The 14,796-nt window shown below is 40.9% G+C and overlaps 1 protein-coding gene across 4 annotated transcripts; it reads right to left on the bottom strand.

The window, feature by feature from the left end:
• Window positions 1-460: 460 nt before the first annotated feature.
• On the bottom strand, window positions 461-13,258 carry csnk1e (casein kinase 1, epsilon). 4 transcript variants are annotated; one of them, XM_035950301.2, is made up of 11 exons: window positions 12,963-13,258; window positions 11,538-11,635; window positions 11,293-11,403; window positions 9,915-10,063; window positions 7,710-7,938; window positions 7,219-7,389; window positions 6,900-7,048; window positions 6,599-6,797; window positions 6,367-6,512; window positions 5,186-5,240; window positions 461-1,833 (listed from the first exon to the last, which is right to left on the bottom strand). In XM_035950301.2, the coding sequence occupies exons 2-10, from the start codon at window positions 11,611-11,613 to the stop codon at window positions 5,208-5,210; spliced, it is 1,263 nt and encodes a 420-aa protein (XP_035806194.1). In that variant the 5' UTR covers window positions 11,614-11,635; window positions 12,963-13,258; the 3' UTR covers window positions 461-1,833; window positions 5,186-5,207. The 4 variants fall into 4 exon arrangements, with proteins under 4 accessions (XP_035806194.1, XP_035806193.1, XP_023130619.1 ...); XM_035950300.2 differs by having other exon boundaries at window positions 461-1,836; XM_023274851.3 differs by having other exon boundaries at window positions 5,175-5,240.
• Window positions 13,259-14,796: the final 1,538 nt, after the last annotated feature.

A 14,796-nucleotide genomic window follows, 5' to 3' on the forward strand; every position in this document is an offset into this window, starting at 1 on the left:
GATACACCATCAGTTTAGCATTGCATGCTGGGGGACTTACAACCCAGATTTAAAAACAAAGGTCAGAAATGAGGCAGCACAGGCTAAGATATCCACACTTTTAGTCCCTAGTATGATCAAGTATAAAGCTGCAAACATGCTGGATTGGTGAATCCTACGATATTTAACTCCATGCAAGCAGTTTGTGACTCAGGAAATTTGGTTCATGTTTGGGGGACTGAAAGTATGTACTGCACTGTTTTCAAATGAATATACAACACTGAACTGTTGGTGTATCCATTTAGGCAACAACAATGGCAAAATATAATCAACTGCGTAGTATTGCGTAATACTAATATTTTTAAACAAACATCTCATGAAAATATGCTGAATTTAAAAAATGTATTCTGTACAAAATTCTGATTCTAAATTGCTAAATATACTGACATCATCATAATCAACAGATTATTAGAAGTCTGAGTAAGTTGTGTATATTTTTATTGAATCAGAAAATATACACAAATATCATGGTAATAAAGTTGAAGCATGGGAAAGAAATGTACAGGACATCAGTCATCTCCTTTCAATCAGTGACATCCATCCATCCTGACAGTCCTGGGACAAAACATCTATTCTTCATCAGTACCGCTCAAAATAAGAACAAGAACCTTTGCGTCATTGCCTGCCACAGTGGAAATCGAAACACACACTCCTGGCAGACTCTAAAGGCTTTCAGTAAAATGTCACTTCTTTTTGTCTCAGGGGTGTCGGGACAGTACTCTTCTCTCCAGCCCCATCTTTAGACAATCTGTCACATTCTGGCGAAAAGTATCTACACATTTTACATGTAATATAAAACCAATGAAAAGCAAAAGAACAAAAATACAAATGTAACACCAGACTTGCTCACCACCAAGATCTTATAACTTTCTCAAGTCTTTTCATACCTGGAGTTACAAGCTGGACTAAGGCTTTTTCATATCATACAATCCTCGTTTTATCCCGTCTCCCTCCTCCTCTTTTCACATTCAGTAAACGTGTTCTCAGTCTCACCTCGGTAAGACGGTAACAAGTGTGCTGAAAAATAGGAATACATTTTTCTGTTATAATTCATCGGCAGTCTCTATCCTCCATCCTTTTTTTTTCCTCTATAAAGCAAAGCTGAAGGCAAAACAAACACTTAACACGACAACACAGACGGACACATTGATGGACAAAAAGCAGCCTCGCTCCCATCATCAAATTCACTGCAGACTCTCTCCCATTTACTCCCTCTGATCCTCTCCCTGGTCCATGTTTAAGCATTCTCCTGTCTCATCTATGTATTATAGGCCTGAATACACTTTGTGTTCGTCTCCATGTTTGTGTACATATTTATTGATAATAAAGAACACCATAAGCAGCAGATGTAGCTCTCAAACATTAGCAGATTGATACTTTTTTTAATTTTATCACAGGTGTAAACCACAGAATAATTGAAATTTAGTCCATTTTGTGCACTCTGATGTTTTTTTTAAATATATATATATTTTTTTTGCAAGTTTGGCCTCCAAGTGGATGGCAGGTGAATATGAGTGAAGAAGGGGTGGGGCCTGTGTGTTGTTTCACCCACCTCCCTCTCTGGCCACACCCTGGCAGCCTAGAGTTTGTTTGTCTCACTGATTTTCCCATCATCTCAGCAAGCTTTAACACTGGGCATGCTCACAGCGCATACTGACAGACACACGGACGCCTTCGATCCCCCTTTAAAGGGCCTGTAATGCCACCTCTGCCTCCTGCTCCTCTTCTCCTCCTTCACTCATTCATGTTTTCATTCATCCATTTGAAAAGTAAGGGGTATTTGATACCCTGCAGCTGCTGAACCACAAGAGACACAACAAAGAAGAGAAAGGTTAGTTTTTGGGGTTAAATAAAGGAACAATTACCAACAAGCAAATTTAGTTTTTGAGTTTGCTGTTCTGCGATTACTGTAAATTACTGTTTTTGATTTTCCAGAATGGTTTCAACAAAATACAGATGTTTGTGAACACTGAGTTTTATGACTCCACATGAATGGCTTATTCAGTGAGAAACATGCTTTTGTGCTTTGATTTACATTCTCTATAGAGGGCGTGCACTGAGGCCACTTTTGCAATATCAGTCAGACAAATGCAGTTAGTCTGGAACCTCTTTTCAATTTCCAAGGGGTGTTCAGAGCAAATAAACATGTCACATAGCGCTGAGTAACAGAAAAATGTAAACAGTGCACTTGCTAGTTCTTCTTTTAGAGTAAATATACCATGTCCAGTTCTTTTAATACTGACTGCTTTGAAAGACTGTCATATATCAGCATCTGCCATCTTGTTTTCTTACAAAAGTTCCTCAGTGCTCCTCTGTGCAACCAGACGCATTCTGCCAGAGCAAATGAAACATGAGGTCCTCGAATCATTTGGTGCACAGGCTTCATTCATCAGGGAAAAATGACAACTTTTCAATTCAAGAAGAAATTTCATTAAAAATGATACGTTTTTAAAAGTAAAAGATAAAGGCCTCATATGGGGTAAATCTTTTTTATGTGTTATGTATGTCTTTAAAACTTGGAGGTGTAGAAAATATGACGATGTTTACTACTACCAGTTCTCTAGCATCCCATAAACTAGATGGTTTCCCAGCTTTACAAGCCAGTAAAAATTTCATTCAGTTTCTAACTAGAAACAGGGTGAGCAGTAGCTGTGGAGCTAAAGATGTGCATTAACCTGCCCCCCCCCAACTGCCTGCTGCCTCCACATCAGCCATTCAGACTGAGCAGCTGCCTCACAGTCCACCAGTTTACTTACTAGAGCAACTTCTGCTAACTACTAAACGTCCTAGACAACAAGCAAAATGCAGCAAAGTTCTAATGTTGGCTGCAAGAGTGAATACGGGAATCTTCATGCACTACCAGCATCTGAGAAACTAAAGACCCAATGGAATATTTTTCCTATTCATTGCAATGTCACCACAAAAATGCGTACATCATTAGTGTTAGCATGTTGTGCAGCTAATACATCTAATGCTAGCTTTGACTGTATTCCTACAGGTCAGATGTCAGTGGAAACTGTAAAGCAAATGTATAATAAGAAATGGGAGGAACTTTAAGAGTAATTTTGAAAATATTAACAAGGACTGGCTGTGAGTAATTATGTTTTCATGTAGCCATTTGTGCTTCAGTGCAACCTAATCTCAGTATTTGTCAGCCCATTACACCTGTTTTCTTCTGTCTTGTAAATATCCCCCCCCCTTTTTTTTCATATTTGTCACACTTAAATGTTTTAAATCATAAAACAAATTTAAGACAAAGATAACCCAAGAAAACACAAAATGTAGTTTTTAAATGATGAGTTTATTTCTTGAAGGAATAATGCTGTTCAGCCCTTCTTGGCCTATGTGAATAAGCAATTACCCTCTTAGCTACCAAATGACCAAATTTATTTGGTAATTGGGTTCAGTCTCACCAGCCACACTCAAATATGATTACTGCCAGGCTTGGTGAACCTAAATATCACTAGATAAAACCTGTCTGGCATTGTGAGGTCGCTAAAGGGTCTCAAAAAGCAGCACATGATGCCACATTCTAAAGAGATTCAAAAAGAGATGCAAAACAAAGTCAGACTGACATTCATCAGTCTGGAAAAGGTTACAAAGCCGTTGCTAAGGTTCTGGGATTCCACTGAACCACAGTGAGAGACATTATCCACAAATGGAGAAAACATAGAACAGTGGTGAAACTTCCTAGCAGTGGCCGGCCTGCCAACATTTCTCCAAGGGCACGTTGATGTCTAGTCCAGGAGGTCACAAAAGAACCCAGATGAACATCAAAAGATCTGCAGACCTCACTGGCCTCAGGTAATGTCCATCTACATGAATCCACAATAAGGAAGACTCTGGGTGAAAATGGCATCATGGGAGGCACAAACAACTACTGACCAAAAAGAACATCAAGATTCTTCCGGCATTTGCAAAAAAAAATATCAAGATGAGCCCCAAGACTTTTGGGATAACTGATGAGTCAAAGGTGGAAGTTTTTGGAGGACATGGGTCTGTCACATCTGATGTAAAGCTAATACTGCATTCTAAAAGAAGAGCATGATAGAAACAGTGCAACATGGTGGTGTTGGTGTGAGGGTTTGGAGCTGCTTTGCTTCCACAGGACCTGGACGACTTGTCATAATTGATGGAGCCATGAATTCTGCTCTCTATCAGAAAATCCTCCAGGAGAACATCCACCATCAGTTCATGACCTAAAGCTCAAGTACAAATGGTTTATGCAGCAAGACAATGACCCAAAGAACACAAGTCCACGTCAAAGTGGCTCAAAAATGACTAAATTAAGGTTTTGGAGTGGTCAAGTCAAAGTTCAGACTTTAATCTAACTGAGATGCTGTGGTAAGACCTGAAAACGGCAGCTCATGCTCTAAAACCATCTAATGTGACCAAATTAAAACTATTCTGCAGAGAAGAGTGGGTCAGAATTCCTTCATGGTGATGTAAAAGACAGATCACATGCTGTGGCAAACATTTAACTGCAGCTGTTGCTGCCAAGGGCTCATCCAGTCATTAGGTTTATTAGGCATTTACTTATAATATAGGTTGTCAATAATTCTTCAATAAACCACAATTTAAAAACAGCATTTTGTGTTTTATGGGTTATCTCTGTATAATATTCAATAAATATAAATATTATTTTGATGATCTGGAAAATTTAAGTGTATGCAAAACATAAGATTTCTGAACAGCACTGTATACAGCATTTTAATACAGCTGAAGTCCCAATAAAGCAGATCTCAGTTTCATATTTTTCTATTTCTGTTGTCTGACAATGAAATGAGTTTAAAACAGTCACTGAAAAGCAGACTATTAAGACTAGACATTAACAAGCAGCCACTTCATGACTATCTCCAAGCTGCTGCTCTGCACCGCTGAAATACTGATTTTATAACCAAATTCACCATATATGTAGATTAGAAACAACCGCTGTCATGTGAATTTGGTGATATTTCCATGAAAATGATCCCTTCTAGAGAATGTGGAAAGCAATGTAAAGCCCTGATTTCAGACACTCATTGATGCATGTCGAATGCTGTGCAGACAACTGTTTTCAAAGACAGGAGAAACAGGCAGTTGTTTTGAAATGCAGGGTTGTGTGTGTTTGTGTGTGTTTCAGTATGTGTCCGTACCTGCCACTGACCTGCAGGCCAGCGAGGAGGAACTCACTTTGCCAGATGTTCAAATGGCACACTGACCTAAGTGTGGAGGGAAAATGACAAGAAAACACTGTATTTAAAATGTGAGGCCTTCCACACCCAAACCCTGTAAACCCTTTTAGTTCTTGTTTAACACACACACACACACACACACTGACAAATGGTCTGGACCAGGAAGAATACTCTGTCTATCATTTTAGTCACTGCTGTAACTAGTGGTAAGCAACTCAAAAGAACTGAACTATTTACGAATTAACTGTCAAGATCAGTGCATAATGTGGAAAATAATGGCCCTTGTATTATCTATATCTTCCTTCATTTAGACAAATTCAAGCAGTGAACAGTGTTAACTTGGTTGCATCTATTTGAATTTGTAGCATCTGCTCCGCCAAATTATTCAAGTCCACAATCAGTATGGGCATTGAGAATGGCTGCTGCAAGATGCAGACATGATCCCCAGTGCACAAAGAAGCACTGAGAGAGTCCAATTACAAATAATAAAGAGGCTGCGGGGCACGTGGAGACCGCCTTAGAGGATCAGTCTATTCTGTGTTCATATCATATCAGACTTTTAACTACACAGTGACAAAAAAACGCTACTTATCAATGTCTTGTTGGTAATTACGAGTAGATTATGTCAGAATATTTTCCAAGCACCAATATTTCCAATTTGGTATCCTGAAATGGGAATTTGTATTAACATGAGTGGCAAGCATAACAGAGAATCCAGCAATGTCATCAGTCCAAGGTAATGAAAATCCTTCTCATCCATTTTCTCCACAAAAAAGCAATTAATGCTGCACAAGGAAAGACAGCAATATCTGCTGCAGTTTATTCATGGTTGGGTTTCATGAATTCAGAAATAAAAAGACTCAGTTTACAGGCTTAGTGACAACTCTGCGAGGCTGTTTAAATGCTGACATGCTCAGAAGATCAATGCTAACATGCTAATGCTACACATGCATACGATGTTTCCCATCTTGGTTTAGTGCGTCAGCGCTACATGCCGGACCTTGGAGCCACGAAACCCGTTGCAAAAGTTTAATGTTCTCTTGTCACAGTTGAATGAAAATGCATTTGCTACTGAATAAAACACTCTAAGGTTTAATGGATAAAAAGCTGCGATGACCGTCTTCACAACAGTCTCAAGTCACAATCCTCTCACCTGTGATGCAGTGATGCGTGATTGGTCGAGGCGTGCTGTGAGGTCAGAGGAGGAGACATTTGCAGGGGCCCCGCGATGAAGCCTCATGGCCACCTTCCTCTCTCGCTCGGCTCGTTCTGCTCTCCCCGCCTGAGGAGAACGATTACCTGCACAGACGAAATTCACTGTTAGAATGAAAGCCTTAACTTTGTCACTGTTGCGGAACATCCTAAAAAACAAACAGCATCCAGACCTGACTGCTGGACCCCACGTGTGGCCGGGTTAGCGGGAGCAGCATCTGCCTCATTCCTGACTCTGTTGGCTGCAGAAGGGTTTGGACCAGGCGGCAAAGCTCGACCTCCAGCTCCTCTCTGGCCTCCTCCCGCTCGCTCCTCCCCTTCTTTTCCCTCCCTCCTCTCCCTCTCGCCATCCTCCGCTGTCCTGCTGGCCCCCTGAAACGCAGGAACAGTGCTGATGTGAACAAGACGAGGAAAACAACAGAAACACAGTTAAAGAGATTTTCACATCTAAGTACGCAGAAGCACAACACTCACAAACTTCAGCATATTCCAGTCAAAAACGTAGTCGTAGGAGAAGCCCTGTCTGTGGAAAAGGTTCCTGAAGAGCTGCCTCAGATATGAGTAGTCTGGCTTGTCATCGAACCGCAGGGAGCGACACAAGTTCAGGTAAGTAGAGAACTCAGCTGTGAAACACAGGAGAGAGTGAAAATGATTTTAAGTAAAGATGGGTGACAAATGTGACAGAAAATTTGCTATATCGTTCTTAAGTTAGTGTTTCGCTCATTTTAATTGTCAGATTTTCTGTATTGTCTCCCTTTACTATGGTTGAAATTCCACTCAAATTCTGACTCACAAGGGTATCCCTTGCAGAGCATCTCAATGGGGGTGGACATTTTCTTCTCACTGATGCGTTCATACTTTTGCCTCTTGGTGGCAGCCTTGAGTCCCTGCCAGGGCAGAGAGCCCAGGTTGAAGTACATGAGAACGTAGCCCAGAGACTCCAGGTCATCTCGTCTCGACTGCTCTGTGGAGGAAAACACAGAGCGAAAGGAGAGGGGAGAGACCAGAATGAAATGGTAGTACAGTTCAAGGGAGATGAAAAGACAAAGAAGGAGGTAACAGAAAGGAAAGGAAAGGAAAGGAAAGGAAAGGAAAGGAAAGGAAAGGAAAGGAAAGGAAAGGAAAGGAAAGGAAAGGAAAGGAAGAATCTAATCCTGATCGATAAATATGCAAACATATTCTACTGACATTTTACCGTGAACACACAAATCACAGCGGGGTCTGCAGAACACTCACACTTACACAGATATCTGGGCCACCTTCTGCGTGTGTGTGCTGCCTTACCAATGCCCAGATGGGTGTTGATGGAGGCGTAGCGGGCGGTGCCGGTGAGGTTCTTATTCTCACGGTAGGGGATGTGCTGGTGTGTTCGGGCGTCGCGGTATTTCTTGGCCAAACCAAAGTCGATGATGTAGACCAGGTTGCCCTTCTTCCCGAGTCCCATGAGGAAGTTATCGGGCTTCACATCTCTGTGGATGAAGTTCTTGGAGTGGATGTATTCAATTCTACTGATCTGGAGCACAAAGATACAGAACAAGGTTTCATCATGCATGTTGGTGCCCCCTGACTGCAGAAAGCACAGTAGGTTTTTAGGGTTAGATCTCCTAAGGTGATTTCAGGTTAATATGACCTTGAATGCTTGAATGTTTTGAGCCACAAAAGACATTTCACAATTTCTTAGTTCAGAGTGGCACGTCGCATGATAAGTACACTGATCTTTTTTGAAAAATCATTTAAGTATCCCTTTTATTCTTTGTCCCAGTGGGTATGTTACAGTGCTTAAAATCAAAGGCTGAGGAGAAAATGAACACATACAGATGACGTGATAAAGATCATATGAATTAGGGTGCCCTTTAGCAGGCAACTGCAATCCCTCAAATGTCAGCGTGTCCTTGAATGCACCCAAAAGGACTTAAAAATAAGAAAATGCTTTGTGCTTTAGCTGTACTACTACAACTTTTTGACCAAAAGTAGGGCAATTGTTGTTTCCAGTACAACATTCACATTTCTGCAAGGTTATTTTCATTGCATAGTAAAAGAGGGGGATGTCAACGGCTGCCTTTAAAGTAACAAATTCATCTAAGAACTTACTTCACAAGATTAGTATTCAGTCAGAAGCATATACAGCATTAAGTATTAAGAGTGTATGATCCTTTACGAAATATATTCAAAGAGACTGCAAAGCAGATGCTGGTGAAGTGAACAGGAAAAACACTGTGTGGACTAAATCTAAAACAGGCCAAGCTAATGTTTGTAACGATTTTATGATATAAGAAAATATAAAAGCAAAAACTACAATCTTTTATCATCGGATTTGCAGAATAATTACTACTATAGCCTGAGCATCAAGCTGGTATTCAGTCTCACATGACCAATAACCTCTTCTGGTGCTTACTGGGAGAATTGTGACTCTGGTAGTGACTTTGCATTCCCAAAGTTATAGAGTGTTTGATCTAAAACTGAAAGTGAGCTCTAAAGACCACAACTCTCATTGCCTGGTGAAATAATAGTTGAGTCATTGGTACTGATCAATAACTGTCAGCCTTTCTGCAGATATACAGAGGTCATTTTATGTTGTAAGGCAGTCAAAATCGCAGTTATTGGGCCTTTAGAGGAGAGGAGAGGAGAGGAGAGGAGAGGAGAGGAGAGGAGAGGAGAGGAGAGGAGAGGAGAGGAGAGGAGAGGAGAGGAGAGGAGAGGAGAGGAGAGGAGAGGAGAGGAGAGGAGAGGAGAGGAGAGGAGAGGAGAGGAGAGGAGAGGAGAGGAGAGGAGAGATGTTACAACAGCAGCAACTAGAGGAAAAGAGGTCAAAGTGGGCAAAGAGAAAATGGGACAGAAAGAACAAATGTGCCAATTGTAGACCATAAAGTGACATATGAGGGATTAAGAAGGCTCATAAAAGACATCACGTGCTGACCTCTGCACTGAGGATTAGGTTGTCTTGTGCAGCTTCTCTGTCTCAGATTGGAAACAACACTTATGGAGGAGCTGAACAGTCATAGATTTTGAGGGGATACACTTTGTCTCAAGCCAAGACACAAGCTTCAGAGGTTTAGATGAGAATTATTCTCAGATTTTCAATGATCCATTTAGTTCCTGTCTAAAAATAGCCATATCCATTTATTGAAATCTCTTTGCAGCCTAAGGATCATTTCAGTGCACTGTGGAGCATGCAAAGGGTAAAGTTCAGACTGTGGTAGGGCTTTTACTTGTAATTTGGAGTAAATAATTGAAAATGTAGCTTTCAGTTATCTGTCCTAATTATCATTGTTTATCTGTTTCTAGGTGGTCTGTCTGTCTGTCAGCCTTGACGCTTTGAGGAACCCCTTTATAAATACTCGATGAATCTGGGTGGTGCCTCCACAAAACATAACAAAGCTCGTCTATGAGCTCCTTCTAAGAGGAGACTATTGGCCCTGGACGTGAGAAACAACCCAGATGAACGATTATGTTTTATAGTGTGGACTGCAGTCAGTCAGTCTGTCTCACCATCTGGTCAGCCAGCAGCAGGACCGTTTTCAGACTGAACTTGCGGGAGCAGAAGTTGAACAGGTCCTCCAGACTGGGGCCCAGCAGCTCCATGACCATAACGTTGTAATCACCTTCCGCTCCACACCACTTAATAGACGGGATTCCCACTGATGGGAAGGAGTGGAGGCAGGGTTAGGAGACAGAACAGTTTACCATGAAACAGGTTTGACAAATCATTGTGTATACACATTTCAGCACTTCTCACTGACACACAAATTTTTTACTGCCTAATCTGTTTGCATTAATAGTTTTAATAACATTTTCTTTGTTTTAACTATTCATCCATTACTGTTAAAACTAACAATTTGCTTTTTCCTGCTCTTTCTACTTGGATATGACTATGATACCACTATATACTACACTGCTCTAACATAGCGGACAATTATTGTTGTTTTAATGTTACATTATTCAGATCATGATATGTGATATGTCATGATTTCCCTTTACATTTCTATTATATAAACATTTCTTACATTCTTCAATATTGTGATATTGTAATACCATGTTCAAAAAAAGTTCACACATCATCATGTGTTAATACTGCATATTATTACACATGACATAAACTGTACACGATATACATTATAATTATTGCATATTATACACACCACTGTTTACGTTTAATATAATACATATTGTATTTATGATGCATACTCATAACTATAAACCTGCACTCACAGTATTAGTATCATATGAATCATGAATGAGCTGCACTACTGGTTTCCTGGATTTCTTTTGCACAAATATTTGCTCACATTTCTCTCTCTCTCTCTCTCTCTCTCTCTCTCTCTATATATATATATATATATATGTGTGTGTATGTGTGTGTGTGTGTGTGTGTGTGTGTGTGTGTTTTGTTTGTTTTTGTTGTTTTTTTTCTTCAAGTTTAGTTTAGATATATTTAACTGAAATAGTTCTGCTTCCTTTTAGCCACTCTATGTGCTGACATGTTAACTGTCCTCTGGAAATCAATAATCTTATATGTATTCTATCTTATCTCATATCTATCATTCCATCATCAGCACCACTGTACACCTCAATGCAAATAAATGAACATTCAGCAATCCTAAATTGATTTTAATACTCATTAATTCCAGTCAAAGATGCAGTTCAGTATCCCTGAATGACTCTGAATGCACATCAAATGCCCTTAAATGTCCTGAAATGCCTTTCCAGGTCTCTAAATACACTGCAATGCCTCTTAAACAACTAATCACTGTTAATACCCCGCCGCAGACCCCAAATAGCCCTCAGTGCCCCTAAAACCATTCACTGCTTGTAAGAACTCGCTAGTAAAGCTTCCGAAACACCCAAAACGGGTTTTACTGCATCTTACCTCCACCCTGCATCATTTTGTAGAATTTGCTCTCGATGTGGAGCTGTGGATGTTTGGTCTTCACACATTCCAGTTTGATGGCCACTTCCTCTCCTGTAGCGATATTTGAACCTGACGGAAGAAACAGATGGAAGGAGTGCAGGCGCAACATGTCAGCATACAGTTTGTTAAAAAATGAAAAATGTGCGGGATTCCTGCAACTGAACCACTTCTGGTTGAGATAGGAATAAAAGCCAGATTCTCACCGAGATAAATATCTCCAAAGGATCCGCTCCCTATCTTCCTCCCAAGGCGGTATTTGTTTCCCACCCTCAACTCCATGGCTCCTGAGCTTTGTAACTTGCTGAAGGTACAGATACAAACACACACAAAGCTGTCATCAATCACTGGTGATCAATAGAGTCAAAGGACACTGTGGTGCAAAACTGCAGACTTTGAACTCAAAGCTATGAGCCCCAAGGCTGCTGCATCATGAAAGAAAATTAAACTGAAAGCTTGGGAAAAATCGACAGGGGAGCTGAGAAAGAATGAAAAGTGAAAATCCCTGAGCCAAAATAATGATGTAGTGCAGCCTGAGTTCAAAAATGTTGCTTACTTCCAGCTACAAAGCGATTATATGGGACTAAACATGATCTAATGTAACAACACTACTCCTATCAGCCATGTTTTGTTGTGCTGAAAGCCAGACGCCTTTAGAGGACGTGATAATAATTTCTGGACAGCAATGTAGGCCAATGAAGTGTTTATAAAGTGCATGGGGAAAAGGTGAGAGTAGTTGTATAACATGATTTATTCAGAGCTGCAGGGGGGAGCTGGATCAGCATCTCACACACTCTTCCCAAAGCACTTCAAAGTAGTCTGGTCCTGTGTACAAGTGATTTGCATAAACTCCCAATTTCTGACTGGAGTCCCCTGACAAAATTTGAATGAGTCATGTTTTCCTCACCCAAGCTCTATCCATCTGCATAGTCCTGAAACAGGGACTTACAATGGAGGGTTTTCAATAAAGGTTACGCTCAACAAACTAGTTTGACATTGCATTAATCGCTGATTAAGTTCAATTTTTAGCCTTGGCTCCATTGTAGACCTACATATCTCCCATCCACATCCACTGTGCAGGGAAAATAAGGCAGAGCGAGCGACTGCTGCACAGAACCAAAGCCTTTACATCAGGTTTCTCCAGCTCATTTTCTCTCTCAGCCTCCAAAGCTGCTGTACTCAGTGTTACAAAACTGAGACCCACTATTGCAGCAAAAAAAACAGGCAAGGCGTGATATTTTCACAGAGAATACTTTGTGCAGTCGCCCCAGATACCACAGGAGTGTAAATGGGGAAGGTGCTGAATGCAAAACACACACACACCGTTCATCGCTCGCTGACATCAGATGTGGTAATAATTCCCATAACCGCACCCTCAATACAGTACAGGACCCCCCGCCCCAACACGACTCTATTTGAGCTCTATTTGCCTAACCCAAACCACCCTGACGCCATAACACACACACACACACACACACACACACACACACACACACACACACACACACACACACACACACACACACACACACACACACACACACACACACACACACACACGAGCCTCCAGACACCTTGACCAGCCAACATACACTCCTCAGCACCACCACACCTCCTTTCCTCCTCCTCACCGGCTTCGTGGTCGCCCGTTGGCTCCGTCTCACTCAGGACCCTGGACAGCGACGCACCGACGCGGCTTCGGACGGCTCATAACCTCGCAGATCAGTGACCCGAACCCCCCAGTCCCGAAAAAAACACACCCCAAAAGTGCAGCTTATCCGGTGCGTCCTGAGTTCTGGAAGATTCTCAGTGTCACGATTTTTTATTTCCCCCCTTTTTTGGATGAAAAGCGCCGAAACTAGACACAGAGGTCCTTCTCCGTCTCTTGCCTGGCTGCTGCTCCCCCTCGCACTCTCCCACCCAGCCCTCTCTCAGTTCACACCATTGACAATATCAATGATGTCATGCACAGACTTGCGGAGATGCCCGGATTGTCTTAAAGCCGCCGCGATGCTGCCGCTGCTATTTGCGAGCATGAATGAAGCGCCCCTAACGCAACCAGCAGCACTGTTTCACTCCACTTTAAGCTCCGATATGTATGTTCATATCCCACTCATGAATCTCAAATTGTTTTAAAACTAGAATCTAGGAAAATGAATAATAAATGAGTACTTTGTGCTTGTTTATTGTCTATATGGATGCAGATACACATAGGACAATTCAAAGGTCTACTAGCGGCTCTGCTGGTAGTTAGATACTCCTCGTTTTGAGCTTCATCACAAACTATTTTGATCATATGGTTGCATTAATCAAAATACAGCGATGGAAAGCAAACCTTTACAACATGGCAGCAACTGTTGATAAATGTTTAGTCTCCAACTGACAGTGACAATATCTGAAGCCAGCTATCTTCATCAATGCAGGTCAAAGTGACGCCTTAATTAGCTAGCTAAAATCACACAAATGTAAGCTAGCGGCAAGTTAAGTTCATTTACGGTGGAACTAAAAAAATATTTGCTAAAAAACTTGTAAGCACAAAAATAATTCAAAGACATTTTTGCCATTAGTTATTCTAATGTTACATGGAAACATGTTGGCTTAGCATGTCTTTGAAGTGTGAGGAAGTAAGTTGCAAAAAGCGTCCCATAACGGCTAACGTTGACATTTTGAGCTAGCAGGGATCTTAGCTTGCGAAGCTAACGTTTAAGGTAGTATAGCAGCTAACGTTTAGGCTAATGTAGCAGCTAACGCTTAAGCTAATATAGCAGCTAACGTTTAAGCTAGTATAGCGGCTATCGTTTAAGCTAATATAGCAGCTAACGTTTAAAGATAGCAAAGCTGCTAGTCGCGAAACTTTTAAAGCTAGCAGAGCTGCTGGCTTAATATTTACCTTAATTTATACATGTTTAGAGCTATTATATGTTTTACTATAGTTGATGGGGAACTGTATGCTCCATGTGACGGACAGGTAAGAAAAAAACAAAATAAAATGCTAACTTGAGTTACCGGAAAGCCGATAACGGGTTTGGGCGCATGTCACATGGGTGTAAATGCCGCGAGATGCGAGTCACCGGTTTGATTCCTGGTCGGAACGTACCATCTGCCGCAGGTCATTCCACTGGTGTCTCGCTGTTGCCACTACAAATAATGGCGTAACGTCCCAAAAACAATCTTAAAAGATAAATAAATAAAATGCACATTGACATGCAATGTATGTACCTAAATATCAAGAACTCTACAAAATGTGTAACGTTTCACAAGTTAGACTGACCAGGACGTTTGTATAATTTACTTTTTGTATGTATGACATAAAAATTATCTGAATAATCACTAAGAAATTATTTTGCAAAACGAAAATATACCACCAATAGATAAGGTTGTTCTACTTGCCACTTGTGATTTGATACTTAAGGTTATGGACTTGCTATGGGTATAGAATACTGAAATTTAAATTAAAATATAAAT

Source organism: Amphiprion ocellaris, chromosome 18 (genome assembly GCF_022539595.1).
Source record: "Amphiprion ocellaris isolate individual 3 ecotype Okinawa chromosome 18, ASM2253959v1, whole genome shotgun sequence".
NCBI classification, from domain to species: Eukaryota; Metazoa; Chordata; class Actinopteri; family Pomacentridae; genus Amphiprion; species Amphiprion ocellaris.

Bases quoted from the DNA above. Each gene is read 5' to 3' on its own strand.
- csnk1e (XM_035950301.2), bottom strand. From the start codon at position 11,613: ATGGAGTTGAGGGTGGGAAACAAATACCGCCTTGGGAGGAAGATAGGG. The intron at 11,404-11,537 runs GTGAGAATCTGG...TTCTTCCGTCAG, and splicing joins CTTTGGAGATATTTATCTCG to GTTCAAATATCGCTACAGGA. The intron at 7,390-7,709 runs GTAAGGCAGCAC...TTTCCTCCACAG, and splicing joins CAACACCCATCTGGGCATTG to AGCAGTCGAGACGAGATGAC.